At 41.6% G+C, this 23859-nt stretch overlaps 3 protein-coding genes across 3 annotated transcripts; 1 reads left to right on the top strand and 2 right to left on the bottom strand.

Annotated features, from left to right (window-relative positions):
* Positions 1-4530: 4530 nt before the first annotated feature.
* LOC311127939 (cartilage intermediate layer protein 1-like) lies at positions 4531-10682 on the top strand (the record flags this gene model as incomplete). The annotated part of the gene is made up of 8 exons (XM_084159839.1): positions 4531-4591; positions 5801-5866; positions 6155-6424; positions 6607-6804; positions 6965-7279; positions 7392-7500; positions 7610-7767; positions 7960-10682. The coding sequence occupies 8 exons, from the start codon at positions 4531-4533 to the stop codon at positions 10317-10319; spliced, it is 3537 nt and encodes a 1178-aa protein (XP_084015965.1). The 3' UTR covers positions 10320-10682.
* Positions 10668-16608, bottom strand: LOC311127940 (eukaryotic translation initiation factor 3 subunit J-A-like). Its single transcript, XM_084159840.1, has 8 exons — positions 16507-16608; positions 16271-16362; positions 14077-14128; positions 13745-13836; positions 13556-13661; positions 13200-13376; positions 12875-12948; positions 10668-12603 (listed from the first exon to the last, which is right to left on the bottom strand). The coding sequence occupies exons 1-8, from the start codon at positions 16526-16528 to the stop codon at positions 12472-12474; spliced, it is 747 nt and encodes a 248-aa protein (XP_084015966.1). The 5' UTR covers positions 16529-16608; the 3' UTR covers positions 10668-12471.
* Positions 16609-17017: 409 nt separating this feature from the next.
* On the bottom strand, positions 17018-22681 carry LOC311127107 (stereocilin-like). Its single transcript, XM_084158871.1, has 5 exons — positions 22599-22681; positions 19649-19797; positions 19467-19564; positions 19185-19335; positions 17018-17691 (listed from the first exon to the last, which is right to left on the bottom strand). The coding sequence occupies exons 1-5, from the start codon at positions 22661-22663 to the stop codon at positions 17606-17608; spliced, it is 549 nt and encodes a 182-aa protein (XP_084014997.1). The 5' UTR covers positions 22664-22681; the 3' UTR covers positions 17018-17605.
* Positions 22682-23859: the final 1178 nt, after the last annotated feature.

The raw sequence follows: 23859 nt of genomic DNA, 5'->3' as shown, positions 1-23859 counted from the left end.
TGTTAGTTGTTTGCAGTAACTTCTTTGTTGTTGGAATATCCCAAACGGACGTGGCAGTTTCACCATGAACCATTATCACTTGTGGGAATTGGCCTATATGGGCTAAATTGAAATGTTCCCTACAGAAGAAATATGAAAAGCATATGCATAACCATGGTAGCAATTGAAAAGGAACAGCATGTTTGCATGTTTGTATTTGGTTAAAACAATTATTTTTTTTGGGGGGGGGGAATAAAATACAAAAAAGAACGGGAACAGTTAGGAGATTATGGAAAACTATTAGACTAAAGGTGAGGACACAACAATTCACATTACACAATACTTAATCCAAACATTATTTGTTGATAACGACATCTGAAAATACTCAGGATACATTCAGTAGCATGATGAAAATATTCCTGAAAAATGTGGGGTAGGTGCAACATACAGTGGGGAAAAAAGTATTTAGGCAGCCACCAATTGTGCAAGTTCTCCCACTTAAAAAGATGAGAGAGGCCTGTAATTTTCATCATAGGTACACGTCAACTATGACAGACAAATTGAGGGAAAAAAATCCAGAAAATCACATTGTAGGATTTTTAATGAATTTATTTGCAAATTATGGTGGAAAATAAGTATTTGGTCACCTACAAACAAGCAAGATTTCTGGCTCTCACAGACCTGTAACTTCTTCTTTAAGAGGCTCCTCTGTCCTCCACTCGTTACCTGTATTAATGGCACCTGTTTGAACTTGTTATCAGTATAAAATACACCTGTCCACAACCTCAAACAGTCACACTCCAAACTCCACTATGGCCAAGACCAAAGAGCTGTCAAAGGACACCAGAAACAACATTGTAGACCTGCACCAGGCTGGGAAGACTGAATCTGCAATAGGTAAGCAGCTTGGTTTGAAGAAATCAACTGTGGGAGCAATTATTAGGAAATGGAAGACATATAAGACCACTGATAATCTCCCTCGATCTGGGGCTCCACGCAAGATCTCACCCCGTGGGGTCAAAATGATCACAAGAACGGTGAGCAAAAATCCCAGAACCACACGGGGGGACCTAGTGAATGACCTGCAGAGAGCTGGGATCAAAGTAACAAAGCCTACCATCAGTAACACTCTACGCCGCCAGGGACTCAAATCCTGCAGTGCTAGACGTGTCCCCCTGCTTAAGCCAGTACATGTCCAGGCCCGTCTGAAGTTTGCTAGAGTGCATTTGGATGATCCAGAAGAGGATTGGGAGAATGTCAGATGAAACCAAAATAGAACTTTTTGGTAAAAACTCAACTCGTCGTGTTTGGAGGACAAAGAATGCTGAGTTGCATCCAAAGAACACCATACCTACTGTGAAGCATGGGGTGGAAACATCATGCTTTGGGGCTGTTTTTCTGCAAAGGGACCAGGACGACTGATCCGTGTAAAGGAAAGAATGAATGGGGCCATGTATCGTGAGATTTTGAGTGAAAACCTCCTTCCATCAGCAAGGGCATTGAAGATGAAACGTGGCTGGGTCTTTCAGCATGACAATGATCCCAAACACACCGCCCGGGCAACAAAGGAGTGGCTTCGTAAGAAGCATTTCAAGGTCCTGGAGTGGCCTAGCCAGTCTCCAGATCTCAACCCCATTGAACATCTTTGGAGGGAGTTGAAAGTCTGTGTTGCCCAGCGACAGACCCAAAACATCACTGCTCTAGAGGAGATCTGCATGGAGGAATGGGCCAAAATACCAGCAACAGTGTGTGAAAACCTTGTGAAGACTTACAGAAAACTTTTGACCTGTGTCATTGCCAACAAAGGGTATTTAACAAAGTATTGAGAAACTTTTGTTATTGACCAAATACTTATTTTCCACCATAATTTGCGAATAAATTCATAAAAAATCCTACAATGTCATTTTCTGGGGAAAAAAATCTCAATTTGTCTGTCATAGTTGACGTGTACCTATGATGAAAATTACAGGCCTCTCTCATCTTTTTAAGTGGGAGAACTTGCACAATTGGTGGCTGACTAAATACTTTTTTTCCCCACTGTAAGACAACAAAATCACAAGGGTTTGACTGAGACGACTAACTGGTGTCTCCAAGTGGCCACACGTCTCCAAAGTGTGCACAGTTCCTAAGTAATTTCAATGCACTTTTATGACAAAAAATAAATAAAACATCTTCAACTATAAGGTGCTTTTTGAGCTCTGCTAGCTGTGCGGTTGAGGAACTAGAGCAAGCGCATTACTGTTGTTGTTTACACAATCCAAAAATGGTCCATTATAAATCGCTATCTGGGTCAGGTGGGCATAATTTCAAAGCTTGTTCTATTGTCAACATGACTAGCTAAATTATAAAATACGATATTACAGTGTTAGGCCTTAACAAGCCAATTCTGGGAAACAGATCATAATTTTGGTGCGCATAGAAAGCAGTCATGAGTGCATGCGTGTGCCGCGAACAATTTTCTTCACAATAGACAAACATGTTCAGAACAACCCAGAGTATGACGCCATGTCATCTTGTAACTGTACACCAAGCATAGTGACTATAAACGTTGACACTGTATATGACATGAGTTTTATGATATGGAAATGTGAAGTGCACATTTGGACTCACGGGTATTTGGCATACTTGTATGACATCAAATACATATTTATTATAATCCTCAACGTCTCATCTTTCAAAATAAAGTCCTCTTAATTTACAGCATTCCCTCACTCAGACAACAAAACACTTGCAAAAGTTGCCCAATTAGCGAGAGGGATGGGGGCAACTTCTTGTTCAGAATGGCTGTCAGTCAAAATTCAAACAGCTCTGTGAAGAGCAGAGCCAGAGCTCTGACGTCATGTATAGCATGTTACTGTAAAGATACTACGTTCCAATTTAGGCGTTTATCAGTGCCCAAATCTGCCATGTTCAACCCGTATACTGGTACAAGTGTAAAGGGCAATGGATTCCAGCTTTAACTAGGTTCCATGTCCACTTAAAATTATGACCCACCTGACTGAGGTCAACTCTCCCTTATGTCTATGTCTAGACCTGGGTATCCTCATCTATAGACACAGAGGTACAGCAGAAAGTTACAGTAAGTCCCCTACCTTCCCAGAAGCAGCAGCAGAGAGTAGGCTCAGTCATACTTGTTTGTGGTCTCCAGTCTTCACGCTCTCATCTGGCTTCTTGTGAATGGCACAGAGCCGACCCCTGGGTTCTGCACTAAGCTATATAAGAGAGAGAGCAGCAGGACACTCAGCACAGACACAGCACCCTGCATACAGGGAGGAGAGTGACTACTCAACACAACTATACAGAGGTACTCACAGGGTAAGACTGAGATCCAGTCACCTTCTCTTTCCCTGTTGACACATCTTTGAACTTTACTATTAACATTGTTCTTTCAACAGACAGATTTTCTTTTTAAGTTAACATTTTTTATAGACGATTTGGAGGTGCTGAATGCAAGTTCAGCTTCTGTTCTTTGAGTGTTGGTTTAAATTCAATTGATGCACATTTGTGAGTTCAGACATTTCATAAAATACTGTAAGACATTCTCATTAGTCTGTGTGAACTTGAAAGACAGTTTGACGTATTGACAGACAATAGGTTTCAGCTTGCATGTGTGTAGCTATGAGTATTTGTGTGTGATTGTGCAAGGAGGTAGCCTATTCATGGAAGTAAGTCAGTGTCTGCGTGGCTTTTCATGGGATATAATTTGTGTATGTAAGTCTGTGTGTGTGTGTCTGTGTGTGTGAGTGTGTGCATGTGTTTTCTATTTGGCTTGTGTAGCCCTGTGTTTGGTCAATGGATGCAGAAACGTTTTAGTGTTCCCTTGACACCAAGTGATGGCTAGCACAGATGTGTCATCTGAGAGGGGTTCTGCACATCCATAATGTTCTTTCATTCTGTATGTTTCTGCATCCTCCTCTAGTGTCACTCATAGAGACCTCAAAGTGTGAGAAGGATAAAAAGAATGATTATAGTTTTATTTGATCAATCTGTCATATTCTGCTTGGGGTATTTGACCACCAATATACTGTATGTTTTTGAAATTACTGTTGATCTCCTCAGTGAAAAGATGCATTTAATTACTGTCACCAGGGTGTAGATCAGTGGAGGCTGGTGGGAGGAGCTATAGGAGGACAGTCTCATTGTAATGGCTGGAATGGTATTAATGGAACGGAGTCAAACATGGTTTCCATATGTTTGATACCTTTCCATTTATTCCATTCCAGCCATTACAATGAGACTGTCCTCCTATAGCTCCTCCCTCCAGCCTCCTCTGGTGGAGATCCTCTACTTGACATGTTTGAGACATTTAAAGAGACCTAATATTCCATCCAGGGAATCATATGCAATAGAAAATAAAAGCATTTAATTTAATACTGTGGACCACAAAGTTACACTCTACTGTTTTTGATAATCTGCCAGGAATGATTCTGGCTAAGTATTTCCATTTCCCCTCTACAGGAGGTGTTGGTAGACCATTCTTAGTGTTGTCGTGCCTGGCGTGAGGGTCATTACCACAAGGTCACAGGTCAGAGGCAACAGCAGAGTGCCAGGATGTGCTGCCTGTCAACATGGGCTCTCCTCCTAGCTCTGGGAGTCACCACTACGGCACAAGGTTGGTCTTCATTAGCAGTTACTATTTACATTCCCCTTACTGTCCCCAACACACACACACATCCCTAATACACATCCCTAACACGTGCACACACACAGATCCCTAACAAACACACACACACAAGAACGCTCGTGCACACAGCTCGGTTTGGGAGTTGTAACTCCATAATTCATTCACAAGGCTCAGCTTGGGAATTGCAACTATTATTTCAACTGGAAAACGTTAACAATTTTTTCAACGTGTCAAAACGTAAACCAGGATGATATCCTGTGTGTGGAAATTCGATTATCATTGATCATTTCATTATACAGTTGAGAGTATTATCTCATGTGAATTTGAGAAAAGTCAGAACAGAGGTCTCCTTGGGACATAGACAGCAGCCTGGTGATCTTCTGACTCTACAGAAGCCTATACTCCTTCTTCTCCCAAACCATTGGTAGACAGAGGCATATTGTTACACGTCCCCATTACTGATTCTGATCCACATCCTTAAGTAGGCGGGATATGTTTAAGGCCAAGGCTAAGGAGACACTCTCTGCAATTGGCCACACAAGTATGTGCCAGTAGTATGCTTATACTGAGCCCCAATGTGAACTCAGAACGATTATAGCGTTTGGTGGGTACTGTAACTGCAATGGTCTGTGAAAAGTCAAAATATGCATTATGTAACACCGTACACTACAAATGTCAGTCTGTAAATCAGAATGAAAAATCTATCTCTTGGTTTCAGTGACATTAGTACAAAGCAGTTGATTGTTTGCAGCTGAGAGTAACGATGGGACATAAATGTAAAATATATATAATGACTCTTTTTAAACTCTTGTAGCCTTTTCACTGTTGGTCCACAACATATTTCCTTGACCGCTTTGAAACGCTATTGGCACTTTCATGTGTTGGAGCAATTCATTTGATTTCCAAAGTACACAGGGCAAATCACCAGAAAGAGATTAGAGTGTGGCATTACGTGAAGAGAAAGTACAAGTCGTTATATATTGTTCCATGACTCAGAGTATAGTTGAAAAGTTGAACGATTTGAAAGATACAGATTCTTTCCCATTGCTTTACGGGTGACCATAATACTCTAGGAAGAAATAGCCAGAGGTTTGGTCCGTCTGGTCTGAGGTTTGGCCAGTCTGGTCAGCATTGAGGCATTGGTCAGTGATGTCACAACAGGTCAATCATGAGTCATCATGAGGTGATGTTTTATAGGAACATGGAGAAGAGACAGTTCGAGAGTTGCGAGACAAAACAACCCTGCAGTGTACAACTCTGAAGGTAACATTTAACATCCCAAAATACATCTCTTTACACAATTGTCACGACTGTGGCTTTAAGTCCAGATTGTCGCTTTAAGTCTGGTTAATGTCTATGTAATAATATAGTATGAAGAACTATAACTTTCAGAATTACAGCCCAATGGCACCAGTCATGTTTACAGCAGCAGAGAAATTAGCTAAAAAATGCAATGCAATTGTTTTATGGCCAAAGAGGAAACACTGTAACTATATTATTTTATTTTCATCATTCTGAAGTAGTATTCATTGTGCGACATTCTGTGTCCAGATGACTATGAGTGGACCACTTGGTTCAACGTGGATCACCCTGGAGGTCGAGGAGACTATGAGCAGTTGGACGCTATCCGTTTCTACTACCGCGCGCGGGTGTGTGACGCCCCCCGGGCCCTGGAGGCTCGCACCACTGACTGGATCCCCGCTCGCAACACGGGGGAGAAGATCCACGCAGACCCTACCCTGGGCTTCTGGTGCGCCAACGCTGAGCAGGCCCCTGGTCGCAACTGCTCCAACTACGCTGTGCGCTTCCTGTGCCCCAAAGGTCAGTCTGGTATGTGTGGCTGGGAGCCTTACATTAAATACAGTTGAGAAGTAGCTACTGTATTATGTAAAATAAAACTGTTCTATAATAGTGAAAGCCATAATTTATCCTCCAAGCAACATTTCTAGCTACTGCAATTATATCGGTATTTTGTAATGGAGTGAAAACCTATTTTCAATCAGGCAACACTGGGTCAGAAGGCTCTCAGGATGCCTGGGGTCCTTGGTCAGACTGGAGCCATTGCTCTGCCAAGTGTGGCCAGGTGGCAATGCAGGTGCGCTCCAGGAAATGCCAGTCCCAACCTAAGCAGTGGGATAAGCAGTGCAGCGGACCTACGGTGGAGGGTAGAGCCTGCAAAGGACCTGAATGCCCTGGGACTGGTGAGTTGCTCTCAACATCTCAATTACAGCTATTACATATCTTTGAAACCTCTGTAATGTCACAGTACCATTTGCATTTTATTCTAGAAATGGTCATAGCTGAACCAATGTACAAAGGCACTGTCTGACATGCTGAACTGTATTGCTGCTGTTGTTCCAGGTTGCACACTGCACTGTGAGATGGGTAGGATGAATGCGGAGTGTGACGCCTGTATGTGTCAGGACCACATTGTACTGGGCTCTGTCCGCAGTGCTGGAGGTCTCCCTGCCCCAGGGGCCACCATCCTCCGCTTCGGCCCCAGCTCCAAACTCCTCACCCTCACCGATCACAATGGACACTTCCGCATCCCAGGGATCTGTCCCGACGGCAATGCCACACTGACCGTCCAGCTGCGGAACCACGCCCCTCACACTGTCATCGTGCCCCACAGCACCGAACGCACCTCTGTCCTCAGTATCATGCTGAATAGAGCAGGTAAAATGGCCACAAAAAAAGTAATGAAAGCTGACATTGTTACAATTCTGTTTTACATGTTACAATTCTCTGTTTTACACTGGTCTCACACACTGTAATGTGGATCCCTCAGAGAAGCTCCATGTGGTGAAGAACCCTGAGAACAAGGCCAGAAGAGAGGGCCAGACAGCTGCTCTCTGCTGCAAAGTGGGTGGATCACCAGAGCCAGAAGAGTACCAGTGGTAAGCCAATGGATCTGTAATGACAGCTTGGAAAATGTTATATATTTACCATATCAAAATCAAAGTTTTTGCTGGGTATAGTGTTCAACAGTCATCTGTAATTCGGTAGGTTTCACAACGGCAGCCTGCTGGACAGGAAGCAGCTGAACTATGACAGCACGCTGGTCTTAAGAAACCTGAGCATGGAGCAGACTGGGGAGTACTACTGCAGAGCCAGCAACCAGGCTGGGGCCATCAAGTCCAAACCAGCCATAGTCACAGTCTTAGGTTTGATCTCAAAGCACCACGGGTGATATTCACACATTCATATTTACTATTTGAACAGCCATTTGCATGACATCAGTCAATGATCAGAGGGAGAATGAAAGGGTATTGATTTTCTCATAAAATAATTCCATTGTATAATCTGTAAATATTTTAACATGTGTTGGTCTGTTTTCTACCCCTTTCTCCTCACAGGTAAAGATCAACCTTCATGTAACCCGAAACCCGAATCCTACCTTATTCGCCTACCTCATGACTGCTACCAAAACAGCACCGGCTCTCTCTATTACGACGTAGGAAAGTGCCTCTCAGGAACCTGTGCAGGACAGCTGGACAATGGAATCAGGTGCAAGGACTCAGTGGCATACTGCTGTGGGGTGGCAAAGATGGAGGAGAAACAACTAAAATGCCAGGGCTATGAGCTCACCACCATGGTGGTGACCGAGTGTGGCTGCCAGAAATGTGTGGAGACCAAAGCCATTGTGCGTGGGCGGGCTGTGGCCGCAGACACTGGAGAGCCCATGAGATTTGGTCACGTCTACATAAATGGAGCCAGAGTCAGCCGCACAGGCTACCAAGGCACCTTCTCCATCCAGGTCCCCCATGACACTGAGAGGCTGGTGATGACCTTTGTGGACAACATGGATAAGTTCGTCAACACCACCAAGGTTCTTCCATTCAACACCAAAGGGGGCGCCGTCTACCATGAGATCAAGCTTTTGAGGAAGAAGGAACCAGTGACCATCAGCTCAACAGAGCTCAACACTCTTCAGCTGGGAGAGGTGGAGGGCCAGGATCCTATTGCTGAGATCCAGATCCCACCCAACTCCTTCTACAAGCAGAGTGGAGAAGTATTTGTGGGTAATGTGAAGGCTAGCATCACTTTTCTGGATGCTAGAGACGTGTCCACAGCAGCAGCCGCACAGAGTGACCTCAACTTCGTAGGAGATGAGGGAGACACCTTGCCCCTGAGAACCTACGGTATGTTCTCAGTTGACTTCAGGGATGAGGAGGCCGGAGAACCACTGAACGCCGGAGAGGTGAAGGTGAAAATGGATTCAACACAGGTGAAAATGCCTGAGCACCTGGACACCATGAAGCTGTGGTCCTTGAACCCCGACACGGGCATGTGGGAGGAGGAGGGGAGCTTCCAAATGGAGAAGAAGCAACGTGGTAAAAGGGAGGAGAGGACCTTCCTCATTGGGAACATGGAGATCAGAGAGAGGAGGCTGTTTAACCTGGACGTCCCAGAGAACAGGAGGTGTTACATCAAGGTGCGAGGCTTCCGCAGCGATCGCTTCATGCCCAGCGAGCAGGTAGAGGGAGTGGTGGTGACCTTGATCAACATGGAACCCACTGCAGGTTACTCCTCCAACCCTCGTGCTTGGGGACGCTTTGACAGCGTCATCACTGGCCCCAATGGTGCCTGCCTGCCTGCCTTCTGCGACGACCAGAAAGCTGACGCATATTCTGCCCACGTCATGGCCAACATGGGAGGAGAAGAACTCGAGGCTGTCCCGTCTGCTCCCAAATTCAACCCCAACATCATTGGAGTCCCTCAGCCATACCTGGGCAAGCTGAACTACAGACGGTCAGACCACAATGACCCCAGGTTAAAGAAGACAGCCTTCAGCATCAATGTGGCCAAGCCCAGCCCAAACACAGCTGAAGAGCTCAATGGACCTGTGTACTCATTTGACCAACTGAAAGAGTGTGAGGAAGCCCCATTTACTGCAGGCCACTTCCGCTTCACCAGAGTGGAGGGAGATCGCTACGACTACAACACAGTGCCTTTCAACGAAGACGATCCTATGAGCTGGACAGAAGACTACCTGAGCTGGTGGCCCAAGCCCATGGAGTACCGAGCCTGCTATGTCAAGGTCAAGATCAATGGTCCCCATGAGATCAACGTGCGCTCCCGCAACCAGGGCGGCACTCACCCCAAGACCGTTGGCCAACTGTATGGCCTCCGCGACACCCGCAGCATCCGCGACATGGACCAGTCCACCGTCTCTGCTGTGTGCCTGGAGTTCAAGTGCAGTGGCATGCTCTACGACCAGGACCGAGTGGACCGCACTCTGATGAAGGTGATTCCTCAGGGCAGCTGTAAGAGGGACAATGTTAACTCCATGCTTCAAGCGTACCTGGTTAATCACCTGCCTCTAGCCGTCAACAACGACACCAATGAGTTCACAATGCTGGCACCACTGGACCCTCTGGGCCACAACTATGGCATCTACACAGTGACAGACCAGGACCCCCGCACAGCTAAAGAGATAGCACTGGGACGCTGCTTTGATGGCACCTCTGATGGCACTTCCCGTGTCATGAAGAGCAACGAGGGAGTGGCACTTACCTTTACCTGTGGCAACCGTGAGGTGACCCGTCAAAGCGTGTTCCAGGCTCCGCAGAACTCCCCCGGGCAGTCTGTGGCGAGCGCAGTGAGGGGTGGCCGAGGCAGGAGGCAGAGAGCAGGAGCCAACGCACTCCGCAACAGCCGTAGACGCAGTACTCGGAATCCCGCTGCCACACGCACCCAGAGCACCTCAGGCTAAAGCACAGCACTACAGGTCAGGGTCTCCACATCACAATCACATCAGACATGTTGGCAAATCACTAAAGAAAGTGGGTATTGGTGATGGGATTCAAATTGATATTTTAGCCCTTCAGTGAAGATACACAAGTTGTTTTTCTTCATAATGTACTGTTTGTAATAATTTTTTATATGTTACTGAAAGATGTTTTACGATTGTGAGTAAGGCCCATAACCATAAATTAAAAACTTAACAAATATTTTGTTAGCTATAACACAGGTATCTCCCAGGGAACATTCAGTGGAGATTTTAATGTTACAGAAAATATATTGTATTTTCTTCACCTGTACTGTGATGAATATTTACTACTTGAAATTGTAAATAATGGGATATTTATTATACATGCCATTCAAGGTTGTAACCAGTGATTAAGACACTACGCCCCAAATAAAACAAGAACAATCCTAGAACGTGTTGGATTGCTGATTCACTTACACTTAGACAAATCTTTGTTGGCGCATTCACAACATAGCTGACAACATTGTAGAGTGCACACTACGGACAAGTTACTTCTAATCCACGTAAGCCATAATACAACCGTCAGTGAATTCAAGTTTTAAAAAGTAGAGACATTTTTTAATTTATCCTTTCGACCAGTGATTTTATTAAATTAAATGCATATAAAACACTGAAGAGCCAGTCATCTTTTACGGTATATTGTACACCATGTCCAATTTCCTTAACAATTTGAAAACCTCTCAAATGTTAGAAAATAGGAAAAACATATCCCTTTCTACCATTATGAAGACACTAAGGTCAGCCCATAAGTTCCCTCCTCGTCTCACTTGATACAAGGCTGCAGAAGCAATGTTAAGGAGACCAGTTGTGTGAGAACTTGCCTGATCACAATTATATCTGCATTAGCAGTAATCAAATTGATGAGCAAATTACCTGTTTGTCATGCACAAAAAAATACCTAAAAGCACTCTTGCTTCAACTGTTCAAGGATATTCCAGAGATGTATCCAGAGGATGGCCATGAGGTTTGAGTCACATCTATCGTAAAATTAATTAGGCTTGGGTGGTATACCATATACATTTGAAATACAGACGGTATGATTTTCAATACCACTGCTTAGAACTACAACTATCTTAGACAAGCCAAATAAATTATCTCCAGCTCAGGGCTCCAGCTATGCATTTGGTTTGCTAATTTACTAGCTGAGTGGCTAGCTTGCAAGATCAAGCTTCTTGGTTACAGCAGAGACAATCAAGCCCCTCCCGGATAAATCCCTGCTGCTTAAATTTGTTTTGTGCGTACAGGACCGGTACGATGGTATGAAAATCTGGATACCGCCCAAACCTAAAATGCATTACACTTGTCAATCCATTTTTACAGTGAACGCAATAAGCCCCCTGTAAACACTCCAACTACTACATTTTACATTTTAGTCATTTAGCAGACGCTCTTATCCAGAGCGACTTACAGAAGCAATTAGGGTTAAGTGCCTTGCTCAAGGGCACATCGACAGATTTTTCACCTAGTCGGCTCGGGGATTAGAACCAGCGACCTTTCGGTTACTGGCACAACGCTCTTACCCACTAAGCTACCTGCCGCCCCAGGCATGATTTTGGAATAACTACTAAACATGTAGTGTCATTTTCAAAGCATGAACAATGCAACTTTCAATGGATAAAGATAATGTGTATTTGGCAACCTACATTATAGATACTATATACTTTCCTGTAAGAAACCCATCGACAGGTAAAGTGAAATACCTATTATATTTATAGACATTCTGGGTGAAATTATTTGCATAGAACCTAATTTGTTGAGATGTCATTGCAGTAGCAACTGGACTTAATTGACATGAGCATCATTTCTCTAAATCAAAAACATGCTCTACAAATCACATACAGCAAGTAAAGTATTTTTCACTGTGTTTTGTATCTTTATGAAGTTTGGAGGCTGAATGAGAGAAAAGGCCATTTCATTATGTATTAACAGAAGTGTTGGTACTGGATGCTCCCTGTATTGTCCCTCGGATCATTGAAGCAAAATGAAAGGGCGACACATTGTTCAGGTTTTTCCAGGATGACACTGGACAGCATGAGAAGTACAGCTGCATTTCTGAGGGTTAAAGGGTAAAAAGGCAGTGGGGATATAGCTGTGGTCACATGAAGTCATCATAGTCTTGGGTGTAGCCACCATCGAATCCTCCATAGTCTGCAAGGTCATCTTTTCCCTTGGCTTTCATACCACCACCAAGTACAGCTCCTTTCTTCTTCTTTTTGCCTTTGATTGCCTGTGGAACCAAAACAAAACTTAAACCATTGCTACAAATTAACACTTAATAAACACTTGGTGTTCTTCAAAGCAAGTTGAGTGAATATTAAAGTGAATGGGGCAACCAGGGTGTAAGTTAGTTCCTTGAGCAGAGACCAATGAAAAGCAATATGGAGGTACCGGTAGAGGGCTCCCTCCACTGACCGTAAGGAGAACTACAATTCATGAAGAAAACACCAGAAGGATGACATCATTTTTGTTCAGAATGAATAAGACAGCCAACAACTTACTTTTTCTTGCTTCTGTTTTTCATTAAGTAGCACTGTCAGGGAAGAGCTGATTTTCTTTAAGTCGTCAATTTCCACTGTGTAGAAACAGGACATTTAGTTAAGACGTTATCACAATGGTTGAGCCTGAATGTTAGTGAACTCCAAATATGTCAAGTCAAACCATTATTGAATGGCTTATGTATATAAACATTTCTTGATATGAGGTATTTATGACATGTGGTTTGGTATTTGTTTTAAAGTAATAAGTTATGTGCACAAACCTAAAACACACTGAATAATAAAGCATGTTTCATGTACAATAATTCCTGTAGGATGTTGAACTCACATGAAATACAGAGCTCCCGAAACAACGACTCCAAGAAGCTTGAATAATGCACTGATTTTTCATACTGTAATATCTTCACTTTCAGCAGCTTTTCAAACTCTGTGAAGTCTTCTTTAGAAGATGGGCACATGGCTTCAATTCCAGAAACATTGTTTGTGGTACTACCCCCTGAAATGCCTGAAATGACAAGGACAAAAACTAATGAGAACACACAATAACAGTATGGCTGGCTAGTGGGTACACATTAAAATGAATGTTTCATGTATCAGGGATGTGATCAGGACAACATAGAAAAGCAGGAAAAATCACATCTCTGATATCTGGGTTAAACTTGACAGGATATTCCAGGATCTTACCAAAAGCCTCTTTTGCCAGCTCCAAGTCTGCTTCCTCCTGCATCTTCTGGACTTTCAACTTTTCTGCTAGCTGTTGTTCGGGTGTAAGCTCTTCCTCTTCCTCCAACTATCAACAAGAAAAAAGTAAAGGATTCATAAGATAGAAAATATTCAGATCTGTAAGGTTAATCCAACATTTCAAAAACTCACTTTCTTTTTCAGCTCTTGTTGCTTTTTCCTTAGCCGGTTTTCTTTCTCGTTGATTTTTTCGGCCAGTTTTTTCTTCTCAGACACTTTGGCCTCTGAAACAAAAAAAGCAATGTTATAGCAAACCTCTGGAACAAAAACAACCATCAAATCAAGTTGAAATTACACATATTTTCAGCCAGTACTTGGTAATAAAAAGGCATGGCGGCAGCCAGTATGATGCAGGAACATTTTCGTGAACTACTCACAAAAATATATACAGGTATGTGCAGATCAGCATATTACATTACAACAGGCCACAGCCACTACTTTCTCAAACCACTGTATTTCTGCACCTGCTTTCTTTGCCTCTGCTTTCTTCTCTTCCTCTTCATCATCCCAGTTATCCTGCAGAGGGAGAACATACAGGAATGAGTCGAATGATGTGCCTACATCGCCTGCCTGCCTGAGGTTCTTTCTGCTTGGTTTTCGTTCTGCTTTTTCTTTCCTTTCTTTTGACCCCCGTTTGTTTGGTATTTTACTAGAAGCTAAAATGATTATTGAAAGCAAAACACATCAGCATTTTTCTTTTGATTTTGTGATGAAAAAAGCTAACCCATGATGACATCAACCAAACCAATAATGATTTTACTTGCAAATGACTTCATCGATCAATACATTTTTTTGAAATATGGCTTTGACACCTGCTCTTGCTTAAACAATTTGTAGCATTTGTGTTGAGATGAAACAATCATTGTGAGCAGTTGATATTGACATTGCTTCCAGTCCCCTAAATAACCCTTCTGGATGGATTTAGGTTTGTTTTGTTTTGGTCCATTTAAAGCCGACAAATGGTAATGTCTTTGACTTATTTGAACAGTGTAAGGCATGCGTTTGCTCATCATTATATTTTCTCCTAAGCGGTAGGATAACAGTCATTTACGGTCATGGACCACCATTACTTTTATTGCAATACTGATTGAATGTAGCCAGGAAGGGCATAAAGAATAATAAAACAAAGTTTCGAAGTAATGGAAATGCCACTTTACCAAACTTATTCTGGAGAAAAACAAATGTATCCCATTGTAGCTGTTCAAGCTGATTATCTGTTCTTAGTTCACCAACTGAAATCATTTTCAGATGTGCAAAATTCCAAGTTCTGTGGTTGATAGAGTCCCCTGTAGCTCAGTTGGTAGAGCATGGCGCTTGCAACGCCAGGGTTGTGGGTTCGTTTCCCAAAATGTATGCACTCTAACTGTAAGTCGCTCTGGATAAGAGCGTCTGCTAAATGACTAAAATGTAATGTAAATGTACATAATACTGGGTAGTTTAGCGGTTGGTTCTGGGACTTTTCTAGAGTAGGTCTTGACTTAATTTTCTAGGAAATCAACAAGATCTGAATTTATGGGAACAACTGCATTATCAAACATCGGAAGACATGTCAGAACCAGTCACATCATTATCACAAAAAGTGGTTATGTAAAGCATTTCAACCAATATTTGGCAGATGTGTCATATCCATTGAGGCCCTAATAAGGGAATAATAGAAGTACCTAGCCCAAGCCTTATCCAAAAAGACACCAAACATTTCTCTCAAAACAACTGTAGGCCTACTGTACTGATCAAGTTTTGTTTTAGGGACACGAATACACCATATGACTTGAACACTACCTATATTCCACAGAAACCATGGTCAACAACAAACTGCTTTGCTAGCCTTTTCCACAGCTGTATGATCCCACAGTATACATTCGGTTGACTTTCTAGCCATACATGGTGAAAATGAATCAACGAGAAAAGTCTGTTGAAGAGGGTTCTCGAAAACACACTTTACTTTTCGCATATGTCAGATGGAAGCACCTTAGTAGTAAGGCTCAATTCAGTGATCTGGTATCATCAGGGCAGAATAATGACGTTGGCAACTAACGTTAGCCAGCTAGTTTTCATTTAAGTGTATTTATTAAATGTATAACACAAACAAAGCCTTGAACTGACTTCATCAATGACTAATCGCAGTCAGATTATGATGAATGTACCTCTTAAAGCTAGATAGTCAACACATTAGTTCAGACCTAACTAGCTAGCTGCTAACCTAAAAAGCTAAATTCGTTCTGTAGCTAGCTAGTCAGTAACTACATGTCAGTAACGTTACACCATGGAATCTCCCCAACTCAGAATGCAACAAATCTACAGTAGCTTCTAACCAGCCCAAAAAAACATGGCCAACGTAGTTAATTCAAAAACAAAAGTGCCAGAGAATGAGTCTGTGCTCAGCTCGAACCAGGAGACACACGTCGACAGTTTTCACATGTGCGGCCTCACAGCTTGTACAGTATCGACCTAGCTAAGATATACAACGTTAGCTAACTAGCTAGAAACGTGGATAACGCTAGGCTAGTTGGCGGCTAACTAGCTAGCCAGCTAATGTCCACAGACGAACTAGCAAGGCGTGATGTGTTAGCCACAACTCATGGGTTAATCATGACTTGAAAATAATCTGTAAAATGGCCTGTATCATGTAACTAGCTATCTAGTTAGTTGTCTGGTTACCTTCACATCTTCATCTTCGTCTTCGCCTTCCCATTTGTCCAGCACTACCGCCGTTTTGATCGGCGCGACGTCCGGCTCGAAGTTGTCAGCGTCTATAAATACACATTATAACGGTAACTAAGTTATCTTGAACGTTCAAAACGATATACTAGCTAATATCAATAACAATGTTACCCATCTTTCCCAAATCCCTAAATATAGCTGTCGTACGATATCATTTCTAACTTTGTTCTCACCCCAATCGTCGGCATCCGCCATCTTGGCTGCGTGTGTGTGGGTTTGACAGACCTCTCAACTGAACTGAAAGCAGCAAAGCAGATGGAGCAAGTAGACAACGAGGCTTTACAGCTCTGTAATGCTGGGAGTTGGTGCTCTTTTTTTTTTTCAAGAAAGGAAAGCCCCTTCATGGAAGAGTATGCCTTTTATTGAGTAAAAAAAAGTCGCACTGTACCTCAATCTTACATTTTAATCTTTAATATTAAATATTTAAAGGCACAATCTGTCATTTCAACACCATTACCCTGCCAATTTGTTTAGGAAATGTAGGTGAAGCTATTAGATGACGGACAGCTCTATATTAAACATATTTTTCAGTTAAACATTTTGTTTACAACAAAAATCAAATTAAAAAGGAATACAATGTAGAAGTCATTTATTAGCAACATTTATGCCTGAGTATTCACACAACAATACAAAACTCACAGCAATTACAATACATGGAATAAATACCGAAAAATTATTTGCAATGAGTGTTATATAGGCTAGATTATTTTTGTGTTACAGAAATATTGGTATGGTAACACAACTTTAGAATGGAGTCTAATGGACTACTTATAAACAATTAACAGACCCTTTATAAAGTACACCATGTAAATTGTTGCCGAAATACTTTACAGGTAGACAAGGATTTCAAAACATAATTTCGAAACATAATAATGCTCAAATAATAGAAAACATCACTGCACTTGAGATAGAACCACATGATTACTATTCTCTTTCCATTTAAAACAATTACATTTAAGCAATAAAACAAGATTTTATTCAACCTTAAACCTAACAAAATAATTATGTCTAAACTAATGACTACAACTCTGCAATGTGCAATACATAAATGCTCAAATATTTTTTCTTCACTCAGAGAATAGGCCAATAGCAAATGTATGTCTCTTTAGTGCTGATAGAAATAAATAACCACCCATTATCAAATCACCATTACAATAGACTGAAGGGCTACTCAAATATATTGCACTTATTGTTTAACATGGTAGTTGTGTAGGAGAGATTCCTCCTGTCCCATTAGGGGTGAGGAATTTATCCATCAGAAGGGGAGGGCCATTACAGGGCAGAAACTAACAGCACCATCAGCAGTCCCAGAAGGTGACAGTGAGGACTAGGGCACAGTGCCAGCCCAGATGAACTGCCTGCATGGGGACACACAAAAGCAACACCATAAATGTATGGAGACAAAGTCAACAACATCAACTCAACAATACAAGCATCATACGATTGCATCCTACATCCAACAGTACTCAAACCTTTGCTTGAGCTGTCCTTCTTCCACTAGCTCTGGATTATTCAGACTCAAAGTTACAAAATATACATGCTGAAAGTATGTACTGACATAATACGCATCTAATTTAATTACACTCTGCTGTGAACAAGACAATGTCTGCTTCAGCGAAACATGTGAGGCGGCCTACGAAAACCCGTCGGATATCGCGCCCTCATTGTTGTGAAAAAGACCAAATGTGGAAGTTGAGGTTTTGGTTGTTTTGGATACTTTAAACCCTTTACTTTATTGTAATGTAAAACATATTGCATGATTACTTAAGGAAATAGTTAATTTCCCAGGTTTTTTGTCGTTGGCTAGCAATGTGCCCAATGTGAAAAACGCTAGTTTAAATTTCCCTGAGTGTCGCAGTTGACTTGGCCCATTCAAGATAACATGCTACAGATCAATGAAATCAGGCTGGTTTAGACAGAAGAATTTGCTAGATAGTTAGTAATATAAAGTTGTAATTTACAATCAACAATGTAGTTATGAATACAAGTGGGTCGGATTTTCATTGTCTACAAGTAGCAGTAGGCTACGCCGTAGCAAACGTTCATAAAATAGGTTCAAACTTTCTTCGGATGTTGCTTGATCAGCGGGTAGGCCTATTAATGGCCAATATGACATGAAGTGATAAAAATATAGAAACACTATTGCAGTAATTTCAGCAGTTCAGAATTATTTTGATTTTAGGTAACAAAGCAATTTATATCCTATTCTAAAACTTGGTGGAAGTGAGAGGCATATTGCTGTCATTATCTGTCATTTTGAGCCGCATCCAATTTCTTGCTAGTCCTGGCCACTCTCCTTCACTCCCCTCAAATATGTAAAATAGTATAGGTGTAGATTAATTATCTACCAACAGTTACACTAATCCCCACTGCTTTTAATCTTTGAGGGGGTGTGAACGAGTGCACAGGCGAGAAGGGGTGCGATTGGGCTCCTGTCATCGTAGCGTAGCCTACGCAAGCGGTCTTTCCTTTTTGTAGTTAGTCAATCATTTGATTTGATCAATCATCGTTAAAGCTGACAGCAGATTTCACAGATAAATATCGATGTTGTTTGTTTAAGATATTCTGTCACCTCATCATGGATGGAGAGATGAGAGAGCATCTTCAATGAGGAGAAAGCAAGGTATGTTATGCTAGTTAGCTAGCTAGTTACGTACACAATGTATTAGCTAGACTTTATCAAACCTACCAGGCCTTCACTACCTGCATCTACTTTGTATTTGTTCAAGGTAGGCTTTAAAAAAGTCAACATTTCACGATATGAAGGGTTTCCCTAGGCCGCCACACATATGGAAATCATCTAGGAAAATGGTGTACACTTGAAATATTTCAGCAGGTGAAAGTTAATTACCACGGAAGTCAACAGGTTTGTCATCCCAGACGGTCAGCACCATAGACATAGCTGTCAGCTGCACAGGAGACAAAAGCGAGCGCTGGGCTTCAGTCACCGCTTTGGCCTGTTCATAGGAGAACATGCTGATCTGGGCTGGGTCAAACACGACCTGAGGAGACACGGACAATTCACATGAACACAACAAAGAAAAACAACAATTTGATGGGGGGCAATACAAAACATGGAAGATAAACTGACTTGTGTTATTGAATCATAGGCATTTTGAATCCTTACACTTACAGCAAACTTGTCTGCCCGGATGAGGGACACAGCCAGAGGTGTAAGTCCTTCAACCTGCTCCTTCACCAAAGACGACATGGCCATATCTGGGAGGCCAGCTGCAGATAGTAAGAGGATTTGAAACTAATTTCAGGCACTAGACATATTTGCGGTAGAAAAACAACAAAAGGCATGTAATGTACCTGCCAGTGCTCCAACCTCAATGAAGACCTCAGGGCCCCAGGAGCTCATGGGTCCGAAAGCCAGGCTATGGCTCAGCAGTCCCGTTAAAGCCTGCTGCTGCTCTTCTGAACAGGCCAGCCTCAGACGGCCCAGCCACAGAACTGCCTTACTGCAGCCAGGAGGGGGAGAGGTGAGTTACAGCCAATTATTTATATATACACTAAATGACTGACAGAGGGCAGTGTTTTGTAGCCACCGTGCCCCGATCTTGGCACTCCCACCATTGTAAAACATTTTTGGGAAGCTATAGAAATGCATTTATTAAGGTCTACATTTATTTTTGCCACTTTTATTATATTACAGACACCTTAATGCATACTTTTAAATTATATTATGTGAGCTAAACATAAAAAAATATATAGATACGTTTTCTTTCCTTAAAGTATACATTTTAGAAAGTACTAATGTTACTGTCCCCACAACAACAACAAAAATACTTAAATACATGTAATTTTGTCCTTGAAACATTTCATTGAAATACTTTAGAATTCCACTCATCCCTATGGAAGACTGCTTCTTCTGGGGAGTGCCAATATGGCCGACCTGTGGCTTCAAAGCCGCTCATTGGCCAATACATAGCATCAGCAATCCAGGGTTTATATGAGCTTTCTATAAACTAGGGTACCAGTGAGGATTTCCTACACTGGACAACATGTTACAGCTGTTCGTAAGTAATTGATAATAATCCATTTTTTTAAAAACATGTCATTACATTAAGATAAGGGGGATCATAGCTATATTCAATAAAATTCACGAGTTTATTTAAAACCTACTGTATGTTTAACCCTTTATCATGGTTGGTGTCTTGACTGATTTGTCCAAAATCGTGACATATAAAACATTACTTTTCTGTCCTTGCATTTATGGCAGTATAAGTTGTCGTTATATCATATATTAAGCATTATTCAGTTAAATTAGACATTGAACTTTAACCCTGTAAGAATCCTGGATCTAGCTGTCAGACATTGTTTTGTATAGAGATCTCAGAAATGCAGTGTAACTACATAACATTTAGTATCTCCTTATGTTACGGGTGAAAACAGTTTTCATGGGCACACAAATCCAAAATAATGTATGCATTGCAAAATCGAATGCTTCTAACCGAAAGAGTCACCTTACCTAGATACTTAAAACCTAATTCGATACGGTCATTCATGTGGGTTCTTCAGTAATTATGCACAATACTTGTTGGATGCGCATTTGGTGTCCAGCTGACTAGTTACGCCATGATATTTTCACACATCATCGTCTGATCCAGGAAGGAATTTTCAGAATGACAGTCAAGTGATGAACAGCTGTTGCGATAGCGCATGCGATGCAACAGCCCAAGTGCTGGGAAAAAGGTGTTTGTGAGAAATGTCCAGAATATGTTGGTGTCTCATTCGTTACACCAGTGAAGACAGTTGGACCTGGATCCACGTTTGGATCTAATATCCCTAGCAAATTGATGTTGATCATCTGTTGTTGTCTGTTAGAATTTATGTTGATCATCTCTTGTTGTCTGTTAGATTTAACAGAGAAAGCATCAAGGTAATGAGTTCATATTTTCATATGTTTTTGTGCCTCGGATTGGAAACCAAGTCTACTGTGCGCAATTGTGTAGGATAGACTATTGCACAACACCAAACACTATTCCTATTAATTATTCTGGATATAATGACAACAAATTACATAGTCTAGTGGGCTTATTCACAATATGATCTTGTAATGTAATAACATGACAAATACATTTTGTTTTCCATGTTAGATCTGCAATTGTAAACAATACAAAGGGCTTGAAGTAGCCTACTTGAACTTGAATTTGGAGCTCAGAAATTCAAGTGCTGGAATAGGCCTCATAGCCTCGAGAAGGAGGGGTGCTGAGGGTGCTGCAGCACCCCCCAAAAAATCGGAATTGAAAATAAATATTCATCAAATATTCTCACAAAAGTAGTGCACTGGGCCATTACTAGCCCTGTATTAGCAGACCGATATAGCAGTCTGTAGTGAGGCCCCAAAAAAATGGTTCTGCCCCGCCCCAACTTGACTTTCCATACAAATCCTTCCATTGAAAAAGGAACCTGGTTTTTGGTCACTTTCTCATTATAAAAACAGCGATGGTGAGATTCAAATGTTGAGATTAATGATACCGCTATTCATTGCTTTATTGTGTGCCTGCATAGGCTGCATTATTCTTAAAGTGGTAATGGCATACTTTTTTTTACACTTTTTGGGGGAAGGGGGGGGGGTTCTATATTAGGCCCTACATGTACAATTATATACATTCTACACTTGTATAACACTGAGGTCCTTGAAAATTACAATTAAGTGCTTGAAAAAGTCCCTGAAAGTCCTTGGATTTTACTTGCCAATGTCTGTATGAACCCTGCTTAGGTGGAGTTATGGGACAATTTGCATATATTTACTTTTATTCCTTTAAGTACACATGTGGAACTGCATGAAAATCCTTTTTATTTTAGTTTCAAACCATTTTGAAATGTTGATCCCAATGTCACACATTGGCCCCATTATTTATAGAATGACCCATATACAGTACATCAGGGTTCTTCAATTCCGGTCCTGGAGGGCCGAAACACCTCTGTTTTTCATCCTCTCCTTCTAATCAGGGGCTAATTTAGACCTGGGCCACCAGGTGAGTGCAATTAACTACCAGGTAGAAATAAAAAACAGAAGTGTTTCGGCCCTCCAGGACTGGAATTGAAGAACCCTGCAGTACATCATTGGTTACAGCATGTAGAATGAGAGGAGGGAGAAACAGGTTGGATAAAGGTTAAGAAGACACACATAGGGGAGGTTTAACATGAAAAATGTGGAAATGCAAACTATTTTTTAATGGTAAAAACACAGCACCTATAACACTCCCTCTCTCAATTGGGTCTCTCTCTGATTTGAGTACGTCTCTAATCTCACCTGAACTCCACTGCATTCAGGGAGCGCATGTCTGAGTCCTTGATCCCACACAGTATGTGCCCCATAGCCACCAGGGTGCTGGAGTCCAGCTGACTAGGACCCACCTGGGTGGAGTTGAGCACAGAGGAGGACAGCACAGCCAGCTGGGACAGGAGAGACAAGGATTGCAAAGGCACCACACACACACACACACACACACACACACACACACACACACACGGGAACACCAAAGCAGGTAAGACATTCAGATAGCACTTTACTTGATACCCAGCGTCATAACACGTTATGACATGGTCATAATGCAATAATATTGTATGTCATAACAGCTGACATAATTTGTCATAACACTGTCATGACACATATTTAGACCTGTTGTGACATATATTGCGTTATTTTATGGCTGGTTATGACACCTACATAAGAGTTTAAAAATTCGCAAAACCTACCACAAGGCAAAACATTACATTACACCATGACCTACATTTCATGCCTACAGTATGTTTGTTATATATTTGTAAAAATAAATTTACCATATTAAATTATCATTCTAATTGCGCACACATTGATGTCAAACATGCACCTACCCCAATTCTCTGTTGCTGATGACTGGGATGAATGCAGGAGCAGATTTCAGGAGCAGCACAAGACACTCTCTTTTTGACTGATGACTGATATAAGGGCTTGTACGTGATAGGCCAATCTGGCTTCTATGATTATGATGGTTATAATGCTTCTTGACGGTGTCAGAAAGAATATTTTCTTATTCCAAGTAAAGTGACACAGGATGGTCATAATGCTTCATGACAGTGTCATAAAGTGTATTTTCTACAAGGTATTTAAAATATGATGAAAAAAACATGACTGTAAAGAATTCATTAAAACAACAAAGGATTTAAGAAAAACTTTCAACCGAAAGGAAACTTCTTGGCAGGGAAAAAACTAATTTGAATAAATATGTAGGTGTCATAACCAGCCATAAAATAACGCAATATATGTCACAACAGGTGTAAATATATGGGTCATGACAGTGTTATGACCATATTATGACAGGTTATGACAAGTTATGTCAGCTGTTATGACACGTTATGACATGGTTATGTCCGTGTCATAACGTGTTATGACACTGGGTGTCAAGTAAAGTATTATCGACATTCAAAAACATCAAGACTACACCAAACTACACACATATAAACAAAAACATTGAACCAGATTGTCAGACTGATTGTTAGCTACCTGTCTGCTGTTCCAGGTGCTGACTGCC

Source organism: Coregonus lavaretus (assembly GCF_964263955.1).
Source record: "Coregonus lavaretus genome assembly, chromosome: 4".
Classification (NCBI taxonomy): Eukaryota; Metazoa; Chordata; class Actinopteri; order Salmoniformes; family Salmonidae; genus Coregonus; species Coregonus lavaretus.
Note: the sequence above shows the minus strand (reverse complement) of the source record. Positions and strands in the feature narration are given on the sequence as shown.

Excerpts from the sequence above, each read along its gene's own strand:
- LOC311127940 (XM_084159840.1), bottom strand. The coding sequence starts at position 16,528 with ATGGCGGATGCCGACGATTGGG. Across the intron at positions 16,363-16,506 it reads GGCGGATGCCGACGATTGGG|ACGCTGACAACTTCGAGCCG; the intron begins GTGAGAACAAAG and ends GTGTATTTATAG. Across the intron at positions 12,949-13,199 it reads TCGGGAGCTCTGTATTTCAT|TGGAAATTGACGACTTAAAG; the intron begins GTGAGTTCAACA and ends GTTTCTACACAG.
- LOC311127107 (XM_084158871.1), bottom strand. The coding sequence starts at position 22,663 with ATGGGGCACATACTGTGTGGGATCAAGGACTCAGACATGCGCTCCCTG. Across the intron at positions 19,565-19,648 it reads TGAGGTTGGAGCACTGGCAG|CTGGCCTCCCAGATATGGCC; the intron begins GTACATTACATG and ends TACTATCTGCAG. Across the intron at positions 19,336-19,466 it reads TCCGGGCAGACAAGTTTGCT|GTCGTGTTTGACCCAGCCCA; the intron begins GTAAGTGTAAGG and ends GTGTCTCCTCAG.